General features: G+C 48.8%; 8 protein-coding genes across 8 annotated transcripts; 3 read left to right on the forward strand and 5 right to left on the reverse strand.

The window, feature by feature from the left end:
• Window positions 1-213: 213 nt before the first annotated feature.
• Window positions 214-2,169, reverse strand: BT62DRAFT_762838 (uncharacterized protein). The gene is made up of 2 exons (XM_043182188.1): window positions 1,001-2,169; window positions 214-948 (listed from the first exon to the last, which is right to left on the reverse strand). The coding sequence occupies exons 1-2, from the start codon at window positions 1,964-1,966 to the stop codon at window positions 673-675; spliced, it is 1,242 nt and encodes a 413-aa protein (XP_043041770.1). The 5' UTR covers window positions 1,967-2,169; the 3' UTR covers window positions 214-672.
• Window positions 2,170-2,953: 784 nt separating this feature from the next.
• On the reverse strand, window positions 2,954-4,044 carry BT62DRAFT_762961 (uncharacterized protein). The gene is made up of 3 exons (XM_043182189.1): window positions 3,690-4,044; window positions 3,489-3,638; window positions 2,954-3,444 (listed from the first exon to the last, which is right to left on the reverse strand). The coding sequence occupies exons 1-3, from the start codon at window positions 3,733-3,735 to the stop codon at window positions 3,059-3,061; spliced, it is 582 nt and encodes a 193-aa protein (XP_043041771.1). The 5' UTR covers window positions 3,736-4,044; the 3' UTR covers window positions 2,954-3,058.
• A 1,162-nt stretch (window positions 4,045-5,206) lies between these two features.
• On the forward strand, window positions 5,207-6,674 carry BT62DRAFT_993095 (uncharacterized protein; the record flags this gene model as incomplete). The annotated part of the gene is made up of 3 exons (XM_043190380.1): window positions 5,207-5,384; window positions 5,444-6,517; window positions 6,568-6,674. The coding sequence occupies 3 exons, from the start codon at window positions 5,207-5,209 to the stop codon at window positions 6,672-6,674; spliced, it is 1,359 nt and encodes a 452-aa protein (XP_043041772.1).
• Window positions 6,637-9,220, reverse strand: BT62DRAFT_1074763 (alpha/beta-hydrolase). The gene is made up of 15 exons (XM_043179045.1): window positions 9,207-9,220; window positions 8,938-9,152; window positions 8,706-8,880; window positions 8,573-8,650; window positions 8,346-8,521; window positions 8,260-8,297; window positions 8,141-8,195; window positions 7,961-8,088; window positions 7,873-7,904; window positions 7,636-7,819; window positions 7,390-7,585; window positions 7,269-7,327; window positions 7,155-7,213; window positions 6,860-7,105; window positions 6,637-6,808 (listed from the first exon to the last, which is right to left on the reverse strand). The coding sequence occupies exons 2-15, from the start codon at window positions 9,113-9,115 to the stop codon at window positions 6,772-6,774; spliced, it is 1,641 nt and encodes a 546-aa protein (XP_043041773.1). The 5' UTR covers window positions 9,116-9,152; window positions 9,207-9,220; the 3' UTR covers window positions 6,637-6,771.
• A 1,077-nt stretch (window positions 9,221-10,297) lies between these two features.
• BT62DRAFT_966206 (uncharacterized protein) lies at window positions 10,298-13,080 on the forward strand. The gene is made up of 2 exons (XM_043188807.1): window positions 10,298-10,616; window positions 10,670-13,080. Exons 1-2 carry the CDS (start codon window positions 10,397-10,399, stop codon window positions 12,676-12,678), a joined length of 2,229 nt encoding a protein of 742 aa, XP_043041774.1. The 5' UTR covers window positions 10,298-10,396; the 3' UTR covers window positions 12,679-13,080.
• On the reverse strand, window positions 12,982-15,249 carry BT62DRAFT_993098 (uncharacterized protein). The gene is made up of 4 exons (XM_043190381.1): window positions 15,046-15,249; window positions 14,731-14,987; window positions 14,159-14,677; window positions 12,982-14,112 (listed from the first exon to the last, which is right to left on the reverse strand). The coding sequence occupies exons 1-4, from the start codon at window positions 15,193-15,195 to the stop codon at window positions 13,065-13,067; spliced, it is 1,974 nt and encodes a 657-aa protein (XP_043041775.1). The 5' UTR covers window positions 15,196-15,249; the 3' UTR covers window positions 12,982-13,064.
• Window positions 15,250-15,314: 65 nt separating this feature from the next.
• On the forward strand, window positions 15,315-17,737 carry BT62DRAFT_930366 (histone acetyltransferase ELP3). Its single transcript, XM_043185913.1, has 11 exons — window positions 15,315-15,447; window positions 15,505-15,740; window positions 15,793-15,863; window positions 15,914-16,076; window positions 16,123-16,247; window positions 16,298-16,378; window positions 16,429-16,830; window positions 16,886-17,009; window positions 17,069-17,353; window positions 17,408-17,489; window positions 17,546-17,737. The coding sequence occupies exons 1-11, from the start codon at window positions 15,423-15,425 to the stop codon at window positions 17,620-17,622; spliced, it is 1,671 nt and encodes a 556-aa protein (XP_043041776.1). The 5' UTR covers window positions 15,315-15,422; the 3' UTR covers window positions 17,623-17,737.
• On the reverse strand, window positions 17,729-18,853 carry BT62DRAFT_891134 (uncharacterized protein; the record flags this gene model as incomplete). The annotated part of the gene is made up of 2 exons (XM_043183054.1): window positions 17,729-18,214; window positions 18,344-18,853. The coding sequence occupies 2 exons, from the start codon at window positions 18,851-18,853 to the stop codon at window positions 17,729-17,731; spliced, it is 996 nt and encodes a 331-aa protein (XP_043041777.1).
• Window positions 18,854-19,919: the final 1,066 nt, after the last annotated feature.

Genomic DNA, 19,919 nt, shown 5'->3' on the forward strand with positions numbered 1-19,919 from the left:
GCCATCAAAAGTCACTTCAACTGTGCACCTTGTTACTGTACACATGCACCACGTTCTAGCACCTGGTCTTTACTACCTCGAAAGGGAGCACGTCATCAGACTCTGATCTCAGCCAATTCTTCAGTGCTTCGCCGCCGAACCGCCGCCGGACTTACCTTCTACTCTTTTTCATTGTGAAAATGGAAAACGTGAAACGTTCGACTATACGTACCGTGGGTGACCGCAAATCCGATGATGTTGCCACGTCGCGTAGTAGGTTCATTAATAACACGTGCAAGTTTATTGCCCAAACAAGAGCTACGAGGAATTAGGTGGCGCGGTCGAGCCCTTCATCGCCTGGTCCAATGGAGGCATTAAATATTTGCCACATCCGAAATTACGGTACGCCGTGGCCATTCTAATGTCAAAAAGACGTGTATCGTTATAGTCGGAGGCGCACATATTAAGTAAAGGATATATAATGGGAGATCCGGGTACAGTTGTAACTGACGGTTCATACACTTTTTGATGCTGACGAGGAGTGATACAGGAGAAATGCCGAGGGGTTGAGAAAAGTATGCAAGAAGAAATCATGCTGGAACTGGGCGGTACGAAACCAAAGACGATAAAGAGATGCAAAGGGACATTATAAAACGTTATAGAATAGATAAGCTCTGGTAAGGAGATGAAAAGTCATCTGGTGTTCGATCGTTGAGATCGGGTCCCTGTGGAATGGCGCCGTTGAAGGCGGCGACTGGTATGAGTAGAGCCTTTGCCAGAGCTGGCGGATGAGAATGATAGGCGTGGCGCCAAACTGAACAAGCGCTGTAAAAACGGTTTCTTCTGAATCGCACTGGGATACATGGGGGACACGGGCGATTTAGAAGATGCAGGGGACTTTGAGGACGTAGGAGATCGAGAAGACGGGGGTGATCGTGAGGAAGCGTAAATGGTAGTATCTCCCGGACGCTATAGACGGATAGGTCATGATCACATCATGTGGAGGATACGGATGACTCACGATAACATGCACTTTCTGCTTCCCCGTTGGGATCACATAATATGTGCTCCCGGATTCATCACTCGCCGCATAGGACGGCGTGTGACTCAGAGGCACGGATCCCGCTCGAAGGTGACCCTTCTCTCGACTGACTTGAGAAATGTAATCATCATATGGATAAGGAGTTGCATTAGAGGGAGGGTAACGAGGAGCCTGGTGTTTTATGGGAGCCGAATGGCTATATACCATTCCGTTCGGACCGACGTTCGGCATATAGTTGTAGATGACAGGTGGCTGATAATTGGCGTGGAAGTGACCAGAAGGAGCGTAAACAATAGCGGGGGGAGTGCGCTTATGGTTGTGGGAAGTTGACCCATGCCTTGAAGGGACTGGCTGAGGCTGCGAAAATTTGACTTGAGGACCCTGAATCGATGTCATCGATGGAGGAATGAGAGGCACCTGGGGATTAGGAATTGGCGGAGGGGGAGGGTCGGTATGTGTTTGAGAAAATGTGTTCCTAGGAAGAGAACGCGATCGTGATTGATGCGAAATGGGATGTGTTGGTACTTGGTCGACGGTGTACTGCGAAGGCAGGATTTGGATTTCTTCGGGGGAACGAGATGGCAGCCGCTCTATCTGTCCATGTCGACTTCGCCCCGAGAGCGATCTTGTACGATGAGAATCGTCGCGATTCTCAGCATGCCTTGTGGACTTGCGTCCTTTCACAGCATCTCGTTGGGGATTGGGAATGGGTTCGTCCGGTCGACCATCCGTAAAGCGTAGCTTCAGCCTGGGAGGTACTGAGATAGAGCTCCAAGCGTCGGAAACAGGCGATCCCGGAATCCACTCGCCCTCATCCAACTCGGTTGGCGGCGCGTTGGGTGAGTAAAATTCAGCACCTTCATTGCTTGCCACCCACCCCGAAACCCGACTCTGCGAATTTTTGTATTCTTGCACAATCACTGGGTCCGCGGTGTAGTGCGACATGTTAGATATGTCGGGAACGTGGCATGCAGCGGCAAAGACGTGAAGAGAGAAAAGATCGATAAACAAAGGTGTTCACAGCGGGGGCCTCTTATAAGCGATATAGAAGCTGTATGTGCCGGCTTCTGCGGAAATGAAGACAGTAGGGTCGTGGAGAATTAGCGACGAGGAAGTATTTCCCCTGCCTAACAGCTTATAGAGACTCGCCGGAGATCCACGGTTGGCGGTTGAAGACAGAGATTGGACAGCGATCAAGCCCTTTCTTGGGTTATCACCGGGTTATCAACAGATCAGAACGTGTTTACCGCGAGGCAGACCCCAGAACAAGCCAGATTCGCCGTCCACGGGCCCGAATATTCGCGCCGTGAAGCGCAGAAACTGAGAACCATACTGTACCTTGGCTACGGGGATGCAAATACCAGCTGGCCTGATGGTGGTTAAGTACAAAAAGGTGCTGTACTGCTCAGATGCCTATCACAGTGGCACAGCACCGAGCCACATCACCGTTCGGCATACATCGGCGGGTGATTCGGACCTTTCGGCCGGTCTCGAAAGGTATGCGTTCGCCACTCAGGGACCAAGGTCTGGTACAGCGAGTGACAGAAGGCCGCAGAAGATACCACTGCGAGATGTCGCTCTGAGAAGATAGCTAATTCCTTTTTCCTTCCGCGACTGGCTAACCACTAAATAAAAAAATAAGCTTGTTGACGGCATCCAGGTCGGATATTTTTAATCCGTCGCACTTGCGCTTATTTATGTAGTAACAATGTCACTCTTGAAACTGATTGAAAGACATCGGCTCCCTTTCTGCATGCAATATGCGAATACATAAGTGTGTTCACTGTCCAGGTCCAAGAACGGGGATCATGTCAGCCTAGGGAGTAAATTAAAAACACGACGCTGCGATCGTTGTGCAGCAACATGCGGCCCGGATGCCGATCTAAAAAAGGAGTCTCAAAAATCTTGGTATGAAAAAGTTACGGTATGCTAAAACGATTTCCAAAGAGCGCATAATATACGAAAAGAAACAATATATTAACGAACGACGTGACTAAGGAGGGACGAGAATTTGTGATGGTTCAGAACCTCGTTCAATCACAACACCGACATAAGACCCAAAAGCACTCCGGTTGCTCCCATAACAGTCTCCAATGAAGCCAAAACAAAGCTGCTCGAGTTCGACTTAGTTGAAGAGGCGGCGGTGCTGGTCGACGTAGCAGTAGCACTGGAACTGCCAGACCCGGTCTTGGCTGTCGACGAGGACTTGGTGGTTACGCTACCGGCCGCTGTAGATGTGGCTCCACCTTCAACCGCAAAGGCAGACACAGTCTCCGTTTCCAAGATCGTAACACCGTCAGCGACACCTGAACAAACGGCGACACCGGCAGCGATCGAACACTCGTAGCCGAGGGTCAAGGCTGCAGATGAGTCTGGGTCGGCGTAGGTCAAAGAAGCATAATCTGAGCCTTCGACGAGTGTGGCTTCGGGAGCATGAGTAACGATGTAAGCAAACATGTAGCGGAACGAGTACCTGTGCCCACGAATCCAGAATCCGTAGCATCGGCTGCGGGCTGAATGATATACGTAGTATGGCCGTCACTCACACCAGCGACTTTAACGCTCAAAGCCTGGGAGTCAAAGCCGGGAACATAAAGAGAGGTTTGTCCAAGCGTTCCTATATGATCAATGATGAAGGTACGAAGTTCCAGGAAACTGATTGACTTACCTTGGAGGCCCGCTACAGCCACAAAAAAGAGTGATAAACGATGCATATTTTTCAACAGCAAAAGATGGGGGTCGGAAAGAAAGGAGATGCCCCCTTTGACAATCGGCACAAGGTTTAAATACACCGTATCCAGGAACGAGGGCAGAGATACCCTGACCCCTTTATTTCATGTCCAAAATATCCTCAGGCTGTCCCCGTAAAATAACCAGGAAAAGAACAATCAGTAAGGCAGAGGACGTATAATAACCTGGAGATCGACAGTGACCTATGATATTTGATCGAGCACAGAATTGGAGTGACTACGGAAGGTTCGCTCCCCCCTGATATAGGGCGCGCGCCAGGGCCCCAAAGAACAAGAAAGAACTCCACGATTCTAAATTGCTCTTCACATTCCAGAAGGGTGAGATATACACTAACATATATTAACATAGAGGGCTTAGCGATCCAGACTCCGAAGAGTTCTGACTAGAGAAATTTTATTCGCTTCTAGGACAAATAAGTTGTTTATCCGTTGATCCTTGTCAGCGACTTTTATGGACGATCAAAACGAGATGCTTATCTTTGATATCGATCAGCTTTGATCCCGTTTGATCAGACCACGTTCTTATGGTTACACAGTTCACGTAGCTACGCTAGATTTCAAAGTCCAAAAGGTGAAGGATGTTTCATAGGGAAAGACTACACACTAAGTAAGGTGCCCTTCTCGCTTCAGCAAGTGCTGTTACATTGACACACCACAGGAAGCACTTGGGAAGCACGCCTGGTACCAGAAGCGATACAGAGCCTGGAGTTTCAAGTGGGATTTGAGGTACTTGTTCTCGAGTCTGCAGAAAAAGGCGATGTCCAGGGAAGGTTGGGAGGACGTAAAGGGACATCTCGGACAAAATGGCGGCTGTCGGAGATTGTCGGGAACTTAATCTGATATGATAACCTGGTCAGTAAGAGCATCTTATCAGATAAAGACTATCCTCCCCCCCTACTAACTCAACGCTTTATTCTACCAGCGGCTTAAATTCCAAGCTTTGTGAATTAATGCCTGCCCTGGATGTTGATATTATTCGCTCTGATGCGGAAACTCCGAGTCCCAAAGACGGCGTCAAGGAAATAATCCTGCAGCTGCGTTACCAGAGGCACCTGAATGTATTAATTGGGTATGTTCTATACTACTCTTCAGAATGTGTCGGCTAAAAGATAGTAGATTAACAATTCATGCAATATTTTTCCTTGTCGTGTTTATACGTGGCATCGTCGTCCGGACACGACTTCAACGAATCATACCCTCCTTATCCTGCCTAATACCTTCTCACTATCCGCGGCATCATATACAAGCATATAATATCTTCAAGAAATTCGGAATCACCATCCCAACTTTCTGCCAACTCATTGCCATTTCTTCCTTTACCCTCCTTTTGACATTCTTCTCGGTCTTTGGTTATGGCTTCCGACACCCAAGTAACCCAAAGTACATTCCACCTACCGCGTGGTACATTCGTTATATCGCGACAAGACTTGGGGTCATGTCCTTTGTCCTCATGCCCTTGCTCATGTTAACCGTGGGTCGGATGAACTTATTGGTTTGGATGACCCGTTGGTCCTACGATTCGTGGAATATATTTCATCGCTGGATAGGAAGACTCGCACTTATATTCGCGATCGTCCACACAGTCCTCTATATCGTATATGCGCATCTCGTCGGTGGGTCTCTTTTTTTTGGTATTTTTTGGGATTTGACAGTTATGATTTACTCGGCATAGGAAGGCTATGGGTGAATTTCTCAAAGCTATATTGGAATTGTGGCTTTGTCGCTCTCGCACTGTATCTCGTCCTGTCATCCTTTCCTTCTGCAAGGTTTATCCGCCGTATGTCCTACGAAGTTTTTTTGGCGGGCCACGTATTGTCCACAGTCGTATGTCTGGTCGTTCTTTTCTACCACACGCTCTGGCGATACGCCAATGAATGGCTGTACATCACCATCATCTACTGGGCCATCGATCGACTCTCTCGTGCATTCAAGGCTACTAGTTTACTTCCCCTCTCCGGAACTCTAACGGATTATGGAACGGTCATGAGACTTGACGTCTGCATTTCCAAGGATGTCAGAATTCGCCCAGGACAATTCGCGCACCTTCGCTTCCCAGAAGTAAGGTACATGGAAAGTCATCCCTTTTCAATCGCGGCAAGTGATCATTATGATAGCGTCGAAGGAAAATTCTCTGTTTGTAAGCAGGGAAGCAGGGCTCGTGATACGGAAAGCAGTCCCCTTATTCCGTCGACAGAGCGGAATGAGTGCTCGACGCACAAGGCTGTTTCATTTATCATTCGGCCTTATGATGGAATGACTCGGTCCCTGTACGAACGCTTCGAGGCCAAGGCGAACGTCGATAGATCGATTCCTATAAAGGTTTACATGGAAGGTCCATATGGACACGAGCACGACCTGAGGGAATATACTTCTGTTTTGTTGTTAGCAGGCGGTGTTGGGATCAGCTTCACGCTTCCTTACCTCTTAAATTGGTCTGCCGTTCTCTCATCGCAAGAACACAAGCCAAGACTACGAGCGGTATGGATAGTCAGATCTTTGATGGAAGTGGATAGTGTTTTGAATCTTTTGGATGGTATTGATGGCGAGGTTCAAGAATCAATCGAGATATGGTACACGGGTCATGAGGGAAATTTGCAAAGCCATGCGGAAGCCTGCGCAACTCCGACTTTGTGGACACCGTGGATACCTAGAGTATTCTTTGGGCGACCACACATGGAGGAGCTCATCTTTCAAGCACTGCCAGACGTTGAGATCGAAATGACGTCTTCATCTCTGGGTGTTTTAGGTAATTTGAGTTTGATTTCTACAATCGCGTGAGCTTACTGTGACGTTCAGCGTGTGGTCCAGGAGGCATGTTGGATGACTGTAGATTCGTAGTGGAGCGGATGGTGTTGTCTGCCACGGCCCGTATTCATTACGTAGAAGAGGCGTCGACAACATAGAATGTGCTCCGACGGAGGCAGGAAAGATCCATGTGTGTTTAAGATGGATTCGGACAGTAAATCACACATAACTAATAATATCTTTGACGAACACGTTTCATTGACCTATTTCTGGCCCAACACTTTCCCAAAAACTAATAAAAAAACAGGTGAGAAAGATTAAGAAACGCAGCCGGTGCACTCACGAGCATCGGTCAAGCAGATCTGGTGCAGTAGTAATGGGCATCACTGCAGGAGCGCCGCTTTCGGTTTCGTTGAAACGCATTTCTACCTCGTGACCTGGTTGGAACGAAAAAGGCTCCCATGTCGGTGTGATTGTCGGCTCGAATGTCTCGTTTGGATCCAGAGACAGGACAAAGGCTAGGAAAGACTCGGCGAACGCTTTGTCGAAGTCCGTATTGTTGTAGGCGGGAACACCATTCGCATTCATACTGGAAAGGAATGAGAACATGAGTAAAGATGTTGTAGCAATGAACGTACGAAGGAAAGTAATAAGCAACGTCGCTTCCGTGGGTGCCCGGTGGGATTGCGAATTGACCCTGAGTATCCGATACTGAACATCACTACATTCATTCATGAAGTGGTTGAACATGCCTTGAATGCTTTTCCTTTGAAAGCACGAAGCAAGAAATAAGTGGGGCAAACGAATATAGCTGCCGCAACAAAGGTCGGGCGTTATTATCCGCTATCGCAGGTACTGAAGCATTACACCTACATTCTCCCATTATGGCGGTGACCTGTTCGATTGGAGTTCCAAGACTAGCATATTTTGCAACGGCAACGGCACGTTGCTGAGCGCTCAGGGTCGGAAATAGCTGTGTCAGATAGTCAGGAACCTGGACAGTGTTTGCAGTACTCAAGTCGACGAATATGAGCCCCTCATTTGAGTTTGTAACGGACATGACAACCTCCTTGAAGGATGATTAGAGACTGTCGAAAAACTCAGTGGCTGCTAGCTTACGCCGTTAACTTTTCCTTCCCCCAAAGCTACCGTCGGCCGTTGCCTTATGAAATCTCCATCAACAACTGGCACAAATACGTAGGTGCCGAAAAACCCGCTGATACAAAGGTCAACATTGATCTCTTCGAGAGCCCCTGCGTCAGCATTTCTCAGGCACGTCAACGAATCGGCCGCCGAGGTACAGCTTGCATACGATTTTAGAGATCAATGCAACAACCTAAAATTGCGAGCACTTACTTCGTCCTTGACACCACGGTGTTGTACAGAAACTAGAACATACATGTCAGCACGTCGTATAATTCTAACTCGCACGGAGATACTGAACTTCCGGAACCACGTCGTTATACGCATATTGTGAAGGCAGGAAACTGGAGCTTGTTATTGCACCTCTGAACAAAGGCGGGGACGTCTGTCCACCATTGGCAATGACTTGCTGAAGAACAGAACCAGCACCTAGAACACAATTACATCAGATGATAGATTATTGAGTACACGCAATTCCCACCAGCAGATTCGCCCCAGATAGTGACTCGGCTTGGATCTCCACCGAACTTGGTGATCTTCGACGGATCGGTAAATACGACGGCAAAGCAAATGCAGGAAAAAGGAAAACTTGAAGCTCACGTGTTCCTGGACCCACTGAAGCGCAAATTGTTGATCCACTGCCTCAGAAATATCAGCGCGTACCCAACGGCAGACATAGAACCTACGAAGGCCAGCATTCAATACGCCATTTACTTTAACTGACTCTCCAGCCAGGAATCCAAACAGTCCCAAACGATATTGGATAACTACGGCTACGACTCGGTTGCCAGACTCAAGGACTAGGTCGTTCCCATCGTAAGCGTCGGGGCCAGAGAACCCATCGGCACCACCAGCAACATAACTGTAGTCACATTCAGATAAGACTCCTTCGATAAATAATAAAACACCATACCCTCCTCCATGAATCCATACGACGACAGGTAGATTTTTGCTAGAGGTTTGAGAATCGAGCTGCCCAGGTATATACACGCTGAGAATAAATAAATAACAGCTACAATAGACGCCAGAACATGTCTGCGACCCACTTCAAGAAGAGACAGTCTTCAGATTCTGCAACAGGGGGGGCTCTTTTGTTCGCAGGAAAAGGATTTGTGGCACCGGCGCCTGTTCCTGCTTGCATACATTTGTCTGGTTCTGACGTAGCGTTCTGTATGCCCTCCACAAAGTCCGGCGCTTGCGGTTCTTGCCACCTCAAGGAGCCTGAAACAAGGCACCTTGGGAACAGAGCTATATAGGAAGTGCCCTTAAATCACGCACCAGTGGGAGGCGCTGCGAATCGCACCCCAAGGAACTGAGTGTTGTTGGATATGCTGGGATCGAATACTCCTCGATATTTAGCATATCCAAGGTCAATTACCGGAGGCGACTGTGCGACGCAAAGCAGGGAGATTGCGGCGAGCTGGATGAGACTGAAGAGAAGAGTTGGAGGCTGCATCGTTGGCAGGAGAGGATACTGGATACTGGATCTTCGACTATATATGCACCGTTGGTTACAGCGCGAATGGTCATGATATTTGTCTGCTGACCGACAGTCTATCGACGTCTTGCAAAAAGGACTTGACTAGAAGTCTACATTCCCGTGCATAGCGGGTGCAGAGATGCAAGTTCGGAGGCTTCTCGGTCAGTAGTAAGATCTTCTGTCTCTGGTGTCAGGCGGACACAGTAATCAGAAGCAGGACACGAAAGAAAATTCAGCTACAGGCACCGTTCAATCATGCAACAATTCAGAGAGAAACCTGTCGAGTGGAGATAACTTCCTCCACGCGGATGCCGGCCCGTTCCAAGGTCATGTGCGAGAACGCATCCTCAGGCTGGTACTCCAACTGCAGAATCGAAGTAGAGATGGTGGTCCAATGGTGATAGGTTCGGAAGTCCGAAGGAACTCATATTATTGGATTTCTGAGCCCGTGCTCACCTCTGTACTGACGCCGTCGCCGTTTTCTACATCGACCAAGTCCAACAAGGTAGCTAGAAACTTCATATCTGACCTCGCTCGCAACGCAGCAGCAAGTCTGTAGGCTGTAGTCATAGTAGGATCGATCCTTCGGGTTCGTTGAAAATCATTTCCATTTGGCTCTGATGAGGTAAATAGCGGGTTCAAATGTGTCATTGAAATCCAAAGACACGAGATAAGATTCAGAGGATATTCGCTATGTTGAAATATATGTTGTTGTATGACGAGACTCCATTCGGATTTCTCCTAATTCCCGAACGAAATCGTCTCCGTCGAAGAAATAGGCTTTATACGCTACGGAGTCAACATCAGAAGTGGATGGGTCGAACACTATCTTATCTCCCCCAGAAATTACTGGTAAATTTCTATTTGAGTAATAACCTACATACTTCAGGAAGAGACAATCCTCGGAGTCTGAGACAATCGCATTTTATGCAATGTTTCCGTCACTTTCGGTTAATAGGAATAATCGCTCTACAAGCGCCAAGTGGAATCTGTGAATACGGTGGAGATGAGTTCCTGGGAATACAAAAAGTAACCCTTACAAGATCCTAGACTTTTATATCATTATTATAAGGACGGGGTACGCTGTGTGACAATGGAAGTTAATATCCGAAATGTGGCAATGACATCAGCCATTTACAAACAGCACGTGGCACATTTCAGCAATTTGCGTTCCTGTATCCGCGGTTTGCTTTCCGACTTACATTTCGACAGAGTGGGCGCCGCCGCAAAGGACCTCGCCGTCCGTGAAGAACAGAAATGCCTCCCCCAACGGCTGGTGACCCGTGGCTAGTTGGCCGTCACTTTGGAGCAGTCATTGATGCAGGTTCATCTGGCTCTCGACTACAGATATATAGCTGGAAGGATCCCAAGGCCATCAGGCTGGACAGGACCAGTGAATTCTACAACTTGCATACGTTGCCTCAAGTTGAGAAAGGAACAAGGCAGGGTGAGGAATGGGTCAGCAAGGTCGAGCCAGGTACACTATGGTGTTCGTCGTTCCGAAACAGACACTAATGCGGTCAAATACAGGCATATCGTCGTTTGCAGATAACCTGGAAGACCTCCCAGGCCACTTGCGCCCGTTATTGAACCATGCTCGTGAACAAATTCCTCCTTCTCTGCACGCTGAGACGTCCTTATTTCTACTCGCAACCGCTGGAATGCGGCTATTATCGCCGGAGAAACAGGCTCAAATTCTGTCGGAGACGTGCCATTTTTTTGTGCACCACTCTCACTTTCGGTTAGACGGCCCGACAGCTGCAGGCCCTTGTGGTTCAAGTGTGCGAATTATCACTGGCGAAGAAGAAGGTCTATTCGGGTGGATCGCAGTCAACTACTTAATGGATGGGTTTACGGGGTCCAGCAACCCTACAACCTATGGGTTTTTGGATATGGGCGGAGCTTCGACGCAAATTGCATTTGAACCTAGCAAGGTTCACCAGGAAGACGCCAAAAGCCTCATTGAAGTCCGTCTCCGCCGTTTGGACGGCGAGGAGATTCTTCATAAAGTGTTCGTGACCACTTGGCTAGGTTATGGTACGAACCAGGCCAGAGAACGATATGTAGGCCTAGCGATCAATGAGTTCGAGGCACAACAGATATCACCACTTGGTAGAGACGTTGTTCCCGACCCTTGCTTGCCGAAGGACCTGGAACTCACAGAGACTCCGGTACATCTTGGACTTGCGTCGGACCACAACAGGAAAACCCATCGTCTGGTTGGCACGGGCTCTTTTGAGCAGTGCATGCGAAAGACGGCCTCGCTTTTGAATAAACATGCGCCTTGTCCCGATACGCCGTGTCTAATGAATGGCGTTTATGTTCCCCCAATTGACTTCTCCGTCTCCCATTTCATTGGAGTATCAGAGTACTGGTATTCTTCTGAACATGTCTTCGGGCTCGGCGGTCCCTATGACTTTGTGCAATACGAGCGCGCAGCATCTCAGTTTTGCTCGAGAGACTGGGCCAACATTGTCCAGGAACATGAGGAATCTCGTCAGCACAGTCGACCTACGGGCGACGGTGAAGTAGAAGATGGCGGTCGGATTGTTGAAGTTGGAAAGTGGGGGGAGAAGGTGGAGATACCGCGGTTGCGAATGCAATGCTTCAAGGCTGCTTGGATTGCTAACGTGCTTCATGATGGGATTGGAATGCCGCGGATAGTGGATCCAGGTGGGAATGGGACGACTGATGGAGAAAGGGTTGCGGAGCAGGCCGAGAGTAAAGGACTAGGAAGACCGACTTTTCAGTCTGTTGACACCGTTGGGGACATTGCTATCAGCTGGACACTTGGGAAGATGGTATTAGAGGCTAGCAAGGAAGTTCCACTCCTGTCAAAGGCCGACAAGCCTCTTAGTGACCCCTTGGATGATATACCAAACCCAGAAACCTTTCCTATAAAGCCTATACGACCACCGTTCCTCGATCTTATTGAAGACAAGATCTCACCACATCTACCGACTTCATTGACACGATCATCTCTTGGATTCTCACCCGTACTCTTGCTGCTTTATCCCCTGCTGTTCTTTGTGCTTTTGTTTGTTATCCGGCGAAGGATTCGTTCGTCTTGCCTGCGCTTCCGGAGGAGCAAAGCGAAACAACGTGATGCGGAAGCATATAGCATGGGAGAGGAAGGAAAGCTACTTTCTCCCGGCTCACGGTCCCCTTCACCGACACTCAAGAGCCAGAAGTGGTTATGGCCGCTGCGAGGCTTACTTCCTTTCGTCCATCGACCCGTTAATCCTTCATTCGTCTCTATACCTTCGTCCAACTCGATCTTGCGGGTCACACCACCCCGCATTTCGCCCACTCGTTCGTTTTCGATGCCGAATGGACTGACGTCCGCTGCAAGCATCTCTCGTTCTCCATCACCCTCTCCAGGCCTCGTCGACGACAATTACCTATCGAATGGCCTATATTCGAGGTCGTTAAATACTTCTCAATTGACCCTATCTGGCGGCGGTATTGTTCCACGACCGGGAGCCATATCGAGGATCAATAGCATGCATTATATCACTGACATGCACCTTGACGAGTAGGGCCGAGTGCGGGGGGGGCCTTCTATCTGTATATGCTGTCATTTCCCTTGCATATTTCTACCTCATGCCCACACTACCGCTATCCCGACGTACAGGTATCTATCTAGGGTGCACGCAAAGGGAGGGCTCTCCGCGGGGAGGACGAATGCAGGCACTCAGGAAACGTGACTATTTGACTGCTTTTATTCCTGATATGACAGCACTATGTATGAGTATGTATCATGGCTTCGGACGAGTACTCAGACGTTAACGTTGGGACATCTATTCATTGCATGATCTATTACTTATTTCACACAATTTTTTGATTTGGAGGTTCTTATTGGTACAGATAAAGACATAGTACGTTGTGGTACACGACAAAGTGACGGTCATAAATAAACTACTGGCTACGGTACGCCAAGTCTCCTAGCAGCCCTTGTCCCCGAAGGAGGAATGTAGGGCATCCGCTTCGCTTCCTCGATAAGGCGTTCCTTCCTCGCACTCGCTTTGGTGTTAGGCACCGGAAATGGCTCCTCACTCGACGTGGACCACCCCCGCCGAATAGAAGTTCGGACAGTCTGCCCAATAGGCGTCAACGCCATGGACCTAGGGACCTTTGCACTCCCCAAAAAACCAAGGTCCCTCGCTGTCTGTTCATCATCCGTGTCAAACGTTGTCCTTCTCCGTTTAAGCAGCTGCGATTGTAAGTTCAGGTCCACATCAGACTCTGGCTCAGACTTTGGTTCGAGGTCTGACTGTAGCCCTGTCACAGGATCTGGTTCCCACTCTGACTCTGACTCCAGCACAGCCCCCACCACGAGCTCGGATCCAGATGCAGAAATAGGACGCGCCTCAGCAGGTATCACATCCGGGATTTCGTGTTCATCGAAAGGGCTTGCTCCGCTGACTTCCTCTTCCAAAACAGGGCCAAGATCCACAGAAAGCGTGTTCGCCTTCTTCCACTTCCCAATGGACTGCCCTTGCCTCGGCTCGACAGACCGCGAGTGTGAGCGCAAATTGCGGTAAGGGGGATCGTCGTTGAGGACACTGGCCTTTTTGACAATTGGTCGGAGTCGGGGTCGGGTGGATGGAACGACTATTCGTGCGCGCATAGAGGTTTTGACATTGCGATTTTTGGAAGGCGTTTCCTGGTGAAGGGATTCAATTCCTGGCGAGTCTTCGTCAACCGAGTCGTAGTCTTCGATCTCGATAACCTGAGAGTGGCGGGAGTGATGGGGTGATGACGTAGGCTTTTTAATGGTCCGACTCTTTACCAAGGTCGAAGCAAGCTGAGATGACTGGGTACCAACGAGGGTGGCCTGCGTCGTAGTTGGTCGGCTTGCGGATGTAGGAACATAATCATCAGCAGGCTCCGGACTGTGCCGACTCAACGAAGGCCCAGGATCGTCGAATACATCGACTTGCATGGGTTCCTCATCTTCAGAGAAAAGAGATCTAAAGAACAATTAATGTAGCTGCTAAGTAACCATGATAGACATACGGGCTGACTGTTCGGACCTCCTCCCGTCGTTCCTGCTCTTCAGGGCTTGGCTCTATCTCCTCGTTTCTCGCATCGGCGTTCTCGGAGGCGCCAGACGGGGGCCGCGTGGCATCCGACTCCCCAATTCGTGCCAAGTCAGCGATTACTTCTTCTTCCTCCCCCTCCTCCTCCTCTTCTTCCTCCTCCTCTTTGTTGAATAGACCCGGGTCTACACGAGGACGTTCACGATTCCGACGTCGATCTTTTTCATATATGTTTTTGAGAATAACACCTTCTTCCCTTACAATCTGGTCCATCATCTCATTCATAATAACTTTGTTTCTCTTGTAATGTTCACGCCAGGATGATGGGGGGTGGCGAGCAGTCCATTCATATTCCGTCGGTAGAACTTGTATCTTCGCGCACATTTGGCTGTATATCACATTGCCAAGAAGACCTCCAGCAGAGCGAACCGGAACCTTATATGCCAAGTATCTCGCAAGGTTCTCCGTGTCTTCTTGCGTGAATTCTACGCGATAACTGAAGCAGAGGGAAGGTCAGCCAGTATTACTACAAATAATCGAGAGACACACGGTCTGCGGCCGGGTGGAATTCCCGGCATAGGCCTTCTTGGCCTGTGAACATCTAGCACAAATTTCCCAAGGTTGATACAGTGAGGAATGAAGCTTGACTTCTTTGCATGCATTTTACGCAGCTTGATATCCGAGTGTGTCCTATATGCATCAATGAAGACATTCTCAGGATATCTGATATGTCTCGGATCAAAAAGGAGGACGTCGGCGGCCTCGGTCTTGAAGACGTCGCTGTCGACGACCTCCCCGCCATGGGCCTTGTAGATAAGACATCATTTAGCAAAGCTTCCCAGAAATGAAAAGCAGTAGAAATACCCGAATTTTTTCAGCTAGTGCATCACGCGCACCCTGCTGCCTGATGGAACGATGTAGGTAGAATGTATGAGTGATCCCCTTGGGCGCGAAGAGTAGTTCCAATTGTTCCCCAGCGTCATCTTCCTGCCATTCGGGGTCATTGCCAGCCATGAAACGATTCACGAACGATTGAACGCGACGTCGACGCGCGTGTAGATAAACAAGGTTGAACTTTGAAACTGGCTCGTCGAAGTTGCGCACGTGATACCCTCAATCTCTGAGGTTAGGGTTACGAAACTAACTCCTGGACGCCCACTCAATTCTCCTCCACGAGTGTTGACTGCACCCACTGCAATATACGCAGCCGTGATTTATAGCCACACTATCGAGTGCCAATAATGGTTCAGGTATCACGAGCAGAAGGTATTGTCAACCCTGCCGTAGGGTCAGAAATAAATCTAATCAGCGTCCTGCAACCAGGACCATCTCAGGCTGAGCAATTGCTTCGTGTAACTTCTGGAATTGCGGCGGAACTCATCAAGGCTCATGACTCCAACGAAACTGTGTCTCTGAATGTCATCCGAGCCAAGATCAGTAAAAAGTTCGGCTATGGAGGTGTCCCCCGCCTTGTGGATATCATCAGTGCTATTCCAGATGAATATAAAAAGGCTCTCTTGCCAAAACTGAAAGCGAGACCTATCCGGACTGCTAGCGGGGTAAGTTCTCCATGATAAACGCCGTTTTTCTGACTGGTGGATGTCTCAGTAGATCGCTGTTGTCGCTGTGATGTGCAAACCGCATCGGTGTCCCCACATTGCCATGACAGGCAATATCTGCGTGTGGGTTTTCCCCGCTGATATCGTTGAATGCGTCTGATATCTTAAAATAGGTACTGTCCTGGAGGACCTGACTCAGATTTTGACTACAGTACTCAAAGTTACACCGGCTACGAGCCCACGAGTATGCGGGCCATACGAGCACGATATGATCCCTATGAACAAACCCGTGGTCGCGTGGAGCAGCTGAAGAGTCTTGGTCACAATGTCGACAAAGTATGTAACTTTCTTCTCGTCGCATACCGTGCTCAATTCTTCCAAGGTTGAATTCATCATCATGGGGGGCACTTTCATGAGCATGCCAGAAGACTACCGAGGCAAATTTATCGCACAGCTGCATAATGCTTTATCAGGGTTCACGGGTACAGACGTCGATGAAGCCGTACGGTAATGCCTCCGTTTGTAAACTATTCACTATAAACGAACACATCCCCCAGGTACTCTGAACAAAGCAAGGCAAAAGCAATCGGAATAACGATCGAAACACGCCCGGATTATTGCCTCCGACCGCATCTTAGGTGATTTCCCCCCTCTTAATTAAATTATCGCCTCTCACCCAACCTTATAGTCAAATGCTTCGATACGGATGTACCCGTCTCGAAATTGGCGTGCAATCGGTTTACGAGGACGTTGCTCGTGACACCAATCGTGGGCACACCGTCCGTGCGGTCTCTGAATCTTTTCACCTAGCCAAAGACGCCGGATTCAAAGTAGTTGCACACATGATGCCCGACCTTCCCAATGTCGGCGTTGAGAGGGATTTGGAACAATTCAAAGAATATTTCGAGAACCCGGCATTTCGAAGCGATGGTCTCAAAATATACCCGACCCTGGTCATCCGCGGAACCGGTCTATACGAGCTATGGCGAACAGGCAGGTACAAGAACTATACGCCAAATGTATTAGTAGATGTGGTCGCGAGAATTCTCGCACTGGTTCCACCTTGGACCAGAGTTTATCGCGTACAAAGGCATGAAACCTTATCGACATGTTCAAAATAATTCTCTAACGTTTTGCATTTGCAGAGACATTCCCCTTCCCTTGGTGACAAGCGGTTGTGACAACTCGGGCAACTTGAGAGAGTTAGCGCTCAACCGCATGAAAGACTTTGGCGCAGAGTGCCGTGACGTGCGCTTCCGCGAAGTTGGGGTAAGTTTGACCATTCCCACCGCTTTTCTGAGCAGGACCTTGAACCTAATCTTTTCCAGATACACGAAATACATCAGAAAGTAAGACCTGAATCTGTTGAGCTTCTACGACGAGATTACACTGCAAATGGCGGGTGGGAGACATTCCTTTCATATGAAGATCCGGAAAGGGACATCCTCGTCGGACTGCTCCGACTGCGAAAATGCTCCGATGAAGGCACATTCCGGCCGGAGCTAGTGCGGAAGGGGGGTGACGAAGGAGGCTGTAGCATCGTGCGAGAATTGCACGTGTATGGAACGGCGGTACCAGTCCACGGGAGAGACCCAACCAAGTTCCAACACCAGGTCAGAGCTCTTGCGTTTTTCGTGCGAAATAGGCTTCTGATAATCCATTTCTAGGGCTTTGGAACTTTGTTAATGGAGGAAGCCGAGCGCATTGCCCGCGAAGAGCACGGGAACATGAAATTGGCCGTTATTTCTGGTAGGCAGTATTTTGGTTGGTTCCATATCCAATGTGCTGAATCATTCCTCCTCAAGGCGTTGGGACACGAGACTACTATCGAAAACTTGGTTATGAGCTAGATGGGCCATACATGAGCAAGCTTCTGCTATGATGGAAGACAGTGTACCTGTACCTGTATATTTAGGACATGGTGTACGCATACTGTAATGCCTCTTTAATCCCTCGTTATCTCGCCTGAGCACATGCATCTGGGCATTCTATGGCTCGCTCATAATCAATGTGTGGAAGTTAGGGAACACCAACTCCTCCTCGACGGTCTTCCGAATAACATCTTGGATAAATCTTTCCACGCGCGTCACGTTTTTGAGTACGTGCTTATCTGTTTGTCCTATCTCGCTCTCGATATAGATGGACGGAAGGAGACGTTGTCCTATAGGAAGGGGTTTAGACAGTCTGTTTTCACTGACATTAGAGTCGTCGTCGAGTTCCGGCGGGGTACTGCTAGCTGGGTCGCGTTTTGGGCGATCCCCAGCCGGACCATAGGGATCCAATTCATCCAGTATACACAGATGCACCCGCCTACACTCCCCTTCATATGCAACAGCAATCTCGCCTGTAAAGATGAGACCAGTAACAGAGAGCTTGATTGGAAGCGACATGAACATGGGAGAAGGATAGTTAATAAGCAAAGAAGTCGTCAACGTTATGCGCAAGTCTGAATTCCAGTTGATACTGAAATGGAGCTGAAGGTTCGGGTGTTGAGTAGAAGGGGTCGGCGGTTCCGGTTCAACTGGCAGGTCACTCTGAAACGGCGTGTTCATTGATTGTTCTTGGGAGTCACATCCATTAATGTGGGTATGATCAAGGGAAACGGACACGGGCGCCGCTGCTTTGGTAGGGCTGCGATATCCCGGAGTATTGGGCCAGGTTGTGAATCCTGGTCGAAAATCAACCATGCTCTGGAATCCTGGATTCCACATATCCCCCGGCATGTGCAGGGATGGAGCAGAAGTGTACATGTCAGCAGAACCCGTGCGAGGCGCATAACGCAGATGGCCTGAGGTTTGCTGTTGGTAGGCAAGGCGTTCCTCTTTGTGCGCTGCCCGTCGTGACACCCATTCAAACTCGTCATCATCGTCCCCACCCTCCGTCACCTTCACCGGATCCTTTTCTTCATCGTCATCTTCGATAAAATCGCGGTATATGTCTCGCAAATCGACCAACTCAACGTCAGGTGCCGTAGAGCCGAATTCAAGGGAAGTGACTTCCACTGGACCGATAAAGGACGGGCGAGAGGTTGAGGTTAGCTGTCTGTTAAGGATCTCGACCAGTTTCGTTGACAGAGAAGAATCCAGTTTGTCCCATTCGAGGTCAATTGACATCGTAGAAATGGTGATAGTAATGAGAACGCGAGCCCAAAAAACGGATGATCGACGACTGCTGATATAAGTTGATGACCGTTTGTCGGCACAGCTTGCCGGCGGCATGCCGACGAGCTGTTGCTGCCGCCTTTTTGAAAGTCTTTTTACTTTTCTTTCCGTTTTCTCCTCTAACTGAATCACTTATCAAGAAACCTCACTTGGACCTGAAGGAAGGTTTTTCTGACACGTCGTGTCACGATTGAATATATTACCGACTTATGCTTGGCGACTATTCTATCGTAGCTCTGCTGCACCTGGTTGAATGTGTCTTTTTCGTTGCATTGTCTTCGTGTTCAACAGCTAACAGGTAACCCTTATCTGATTGTGAAAATAAATGCTATGGAGCTATAATTACACTGTCTGAAAGCTCAAAACTCTGCGAATCTGATTCGTACATGAGTACCATTATGCACGTTCGGACATCCCAGCAGGCGAACGAACTAATCGACCTAATAACCTATGTTTCTTGTTACTGGCTACAAAACCAATCACTGGGAATCATATTTGGTCCCCTCACTTCACCTCTCGCCTCCAGTAAAATTTTGCCCCCCCCACTCGCGGTTTGGCCGACCTAGTTCGTTTCTAGATAAGCGCGAAAAGGAGAGATCGACTGGTTGATTCTGGTGACATAATGCTTGAGTGAGTTTAAACTATATATTCTGTTCTAGCTTTACTACTTATTAGTTATCTTTTAATACTCGCATCGAGCGCCCTGGCACTTGGGCGTCGTGCTGACAACAACGCTAAACTAGGCGCTTTTTGATCTCGTCGAGATTCTCGAATCAAAGTCTACAGTGCATGTACACCCACTGGACTACCCACACGATCTGCGGCTGACTATTTTTTGGTAAGGTGTTATTCTGGTATTTAGTTGCGTTTGGTGCCTTCCTGAGAATTACAGAAATATGCACGTTGAGGTGGGAGTAGTACCTGTACTGATAATGCTATGAAAAGCCCTTCGAAGAGCTGGTTCCTGGTCGAGGGTTTTCAAAGAGGATGATTGTTCTGCCAGATTTTCTTAAGCCTA

Source organism: Guyanagaster necrorhizus, assembly GCF_019112545.1.
Source record: "Guyanagaster necrorhizus MCA 3950 unplaced genomic scaffold BT62scaffold_8, whole genome shotgun sequence".
Lineage (NCBI taxonomy): Eukaryota > Fungi > Basidiomycota > Agaricomycetes > Agaricales > Physalacriaceae > Guyanagaster > Guyanagaster necrorhizus.

What these genes read in the sequence shown, in the direction of transcription:
- BT62DRAFT_1074763 (XM_043179045.1), bottom strand. Translation starts at nt 9,115, where the DNA reads ATGCAGCCTCCAACTCTTCTCTTCAGTCTCATCCAGCTCGCCGCAATC. An exon ending in ATTCGCAGCGCCTCCCACTG is followed by an intron (nt 8,881 to 8,937) that starts GTGCGTGATTTA and finishes GCCTTGTTTCAG; the next exon opens with GCTCCTTGAGGTGGCAAGAA. An exon ending in TATCTGGGGCGAATCTGCTG is followed by an intron (nt 8,089 to 8,140) that starts GTGGGAATTGCG and finishes ATTGTGTTCTAG; the next exon opens with GTGCTGGTTCTGTTCTTCAG.
- BT62DRAFT_993098 (XM_043190381.1), bottom strand. Translation starts at nt 15,195, where the DNA reads ATGGCTGGCAATGACCCCGAATGGCAGGAAGATGACGCTGGGGAACAA. An exon ending in CACTAGCTGAAAAAATTCGG is followed by an intron (nt 14,988 to 15,045) that starts GTATTTCTACTG and finishes CTTATCTACAAG; the next exon opens with GCCCATGGCGGGGAGGTCGT. An exon ending in GAGGTCCGAACAGTCAGCCC is followed by an intron (nt 14,113 to 14,158) that starts GTATGTCTATCA and finishes ATTGTTCTTTAG; the next exon opens with ATCTCTTTTCTCTGAAGATG.
- BT62DRAFT_762838 (XM_043182188.1), bottom strand. Translation starts at nt 1,966, where the DNA reads ATGTCGCACTACACCGCGGACCCAGTGATTGTGCAAGAATACAAAAAT. An exon ending in AGCAGAAAGTGCATGTTATC is followed by an intron (nt 949 to 1,000) that starts GTGAGTCATCCG and finishes ATCCGTCTATAG; the next exon opens with CGTCCGGGAGATACTACCAT.
- BT62DRAFT_930366 (XM_043185913.1), top strand. Translation starts at nt 15,423, where the DNA reads ATGGTTCAGGTATCACGAGCAGAAG. An exon ending in ATGACAGGCAATATCTGCGT is followed by an intron (nt 15,864 to 15,913) that starts GTGGGTTTTCCC and finishes ATCTTAAAATAG; the next exon opens with GTACTGTCCTGGAGGACCTG. An exon ending in AGAGTTTATCGCGTACAAAG is followed by an intron (nt 16,831 to 16,885) that starts GCATGAAACCTT and finishes TTGCATTTGCAG; the next exon opens with AGACATTCCCCTTCCCTTGG.
- BT62DRAFT_966206 (XM_043188807.1), top strand. Translation starts at nt 10,397, where the DNA reads ATGCCTCCCCCAACGGCTGGTGACCCGTGGCTAGTTGGCCGTCACTTT. An exon ending in GGTCAGCAAGGTCGAGCCAG is followed by an intron (nt 10,617 to 10,669) that starts GTACACTATGGT and finishes GGTCAAATACAG; the next exon opens with GCATATCGTCGTTTGCAGAT.
- BT62DRAFT_762961 (XM_043182189.1), bottom strand. Translation starts at nt 3,735, where the DNA reads ATGCATCGTTTATCACTCTTTTTTGTGGCTGTAGCGGGCCTCCAAG. An exon ending in GGCTGTAGCGGGCCTCCAAG is followed by an intron (nt 3,639 to 3,689) that starts GTAAGTCAATCA and finishes TTGATCATATAG; the next exon opens with GAACGCTTGGACAAACCTCT. An exon ending in ATTCGTGGGCACAGGTACTC is followed by an intron (nt 3,445 to 3,488) that starts GTTCCGCTACAT and finishes ATGCTCCCGAAG; the next exon opens with CCACACTCGTCGAAGGCTCA.